The 2,244-nt window shown below is 64.1% G+C and overlaps 1 protein-coding gene across 1 annotated transcript in view; it reads right to left on the bottom strand.

The window, feature by feature from the left end:
• Window positions 1–1,075, bottom strand: part of CD5 (CD5 molecule) — a gene marked incomplete at its 5' end in the record, with an annotated part of 11,291 nt that extends 10,216 nt beyond the window's left edge. The window contains 3 exon segments of the mRNA XM_015566855.1: window positions 1–60; window positions 308–370; window positions 766–1,075. The exon segment at window positions 1–60 is cut by the window's left edge and continues 7 nt beyond it. Coding sequence (XP_015422341.1) covers window positions 1–60; window positions 308–370; window positions 766–1,075 — 433 coding nt within the window.
• Window positions 1,076–2,244: the final 1,169 nt, after the last annotated feature.

Below are 2,244 nucleotides of genomic sequence, written 5' to 3'. Positions count from 1 at the left end.
CCACCACGCCCGCACACCGCAGGCCCCCGGGCCCTGGCACCAGCCGCAGCCGGGGAGGAGCTGGGGGAGGGGAGAGGGGTGCGTCTGAGCGCCCACGGCCTCCAGCAGTGGGCCCTCCTTGCTCCTGGATCCTTGGCTCCAACACAGGGACAAAGGAATGACTGGCTGATGGCCCTGGGAAGTGGTGAGGTCCCGAATGTTCCACTGGAACACTTCCTGTCCGCCAGGGATCGCACCTAACTGGGCCTCCCCCGTGTTTAATCGCTAAATCCGACACCCTTCCCCCAGGGGCCTCAGAACCTCTTACCTGGGGGCTCTGGAGTGGTTGTGGGCAGAGGCCTTGTGGGGGGAGGGGTCGTCTTCAGTGGTTCTGCAATGAGACACCTGGTGAGGGAGGGGCAAGGGGGCGGGGGGAGAAAGGTCTGGGAGGAGGGAAGAGGGGGTGTGGGGGCGCTGAGGGCAGCAGGCAGTGGTGAGAAGGACCTGGAACTCCTGATGCAAATACCACCTGCCCCACACGTTGTCTCCTAGTCTCCCATGAGTGGGCGGCACCAGCCCATTTTACAGTTGGGAAAATGGAGGTTAGGAGGAGACAATGAAGTTAGCAAGTCCTCAACCTTTTCCATCCTATTGGACAGGAGCCAGAATCCCTCGCCTTCCCCTTCCAGGTCCCCAGCGGACCCCCTTCCACCGGCCTGTTGGGGGCCGCAGATCACAGGCCCTGGGCGGCCTCCGCAGGGCAGTGCCCAGGCCAAGGGAACCCACCTAAGCAGATCAGGCTCAGGGGCTCCGCCTGGCGGGCGTGGCTGGCGTTGCAGTGGGAGAAGGAGCCCGGCGTTCCGTGGCAGGTGACGTGGTTCCGGGGGCTCCTGAAGGACGGGACCGGGCCGAGGAGCAAGGCTTCCCTGCAATTCATTTTCTGGCAGAGCCGGGAGGCCACGCTGGGGTCCCTCTGGCGGCCCGGGCTCTGGCCCCAGCTCCGGCTGTCCACTGTGTGCCACCGGCCATCGAAGAGGACCTCTATCTGGCCCTGGCACTGCGAGCTGGAGCCCTGGAGGTTCACCGGGAACTCTAGGGGTTAAAGAGATGGGGGCGGGTCAGTCTGGGAAGGGCCCCCCACTGCCCCGCTCTCCGCTCTCCGCCTGGGCTCCCCCACCCAGCCAGGCTCCTGCCCCACGGGCTGCCTGCCAGGCTCCTGTGAGTGCGTCCTTTGGGGCACTGCAGGGACTCCCCAAACTCAGGCTGAAGCTGGTCCGGGAGGGTGGGGCACAGACCTCTGAGCCAAGGGTGACTTGGACCAGTGGGCAGGGTCCTGGGCGGCCAGGCCAGCGGAATCGCCCGCTCTGGGAACGCCTGTCTCTACGGACCCGAGAGAGGCCGGGCACCCTCGTCTCTCTCTCTCTCTCTCTCTCGCTTTTAAATCAATTTTATTGAGGGGCGACTTACATACCGTGAAACGCACTCATTGGAAAGGGCACTTGCCCCGTGGTGTTAGGCAAATGCGTACGTGCCCGTCACCACCCGCCCTAGAATAGAGCATTTCCGTCGCCAGATCAGCCCCGGGCAACCACCGAGCCGCGTTCTGTCACTAACGATCAGCCCGGCCGGTTCTAAAATGTTGGAAGTGGGGTCACTGGCATGTGTGTCCTCTGGCCTTTCCTGCCTGGCTGCCTCACGCGGGCGTCTGAGGTGCCGCTGCGTGTAGCTGGCACGTCCTTGGCGTCGGGCGCCGTGTGGCGAGGCCACAGCTTGCATATCCCTTTGCCATTTGGGTGGCTTCCAGGTTTGGGCTATTGTGAGTATCCTGTACCCATCTTGTTTCTTTGTGGGCACAGGTCCCCCTTCTCCCGGGGAACAGCTGGACGCGGAGCTGCCGGGTCATAGGCAGGGACACGCTTGTGTGGTTTCTGGACACGGTGAGGACACACGCTTGCATTTGTGTAACGAGACTCGGGAAAGCTTGGCAAGGAAGGAATGCGCGCGGGGCCTGCTCGGGTGTGAGGGTGGGCAGAGTGGGCGGACGGGGTCAGAGGGGGAGAGGAGGTTCTTCCCTGTCGCGCTCTCCTAGGCGTGAGGGTGTGAGCCACGCGGCTGCAGCGCTTGTTCGGGAATGTTTTCTTACACGTGAAAAGGTCGTCCGCGTGAGTCTGACCACCGGGAGCTCGCCCTGGCCGGGAATTGCTGGTCGGGCTGCCTTTCTCTGCCCACAGGTGAGGGCCCCCGGGCCCCAGGGCACCGGGCTGG

This window comes from Myotis davidii, unplaced genomic scaffold (genome assembly GCF_000327345.1).
Source record: "Myotis davidii unplaced genomic scaffold, ASM32734v1 scaffold2863, whole genome shotgun sequence".
Classification (NCBI taxonomy): domain Eukaryota; kingdom Metazoa; phylum Chordata; class Mammalia; order Chiroptera; family Vespertilionidae; genus Myotis; species Myotis davidii.
The sequence above is the reverse complement of the archived record's forward strand: the minus strand, read 5'-3'. Positions and strand labels throughout refer to the sequence as shown.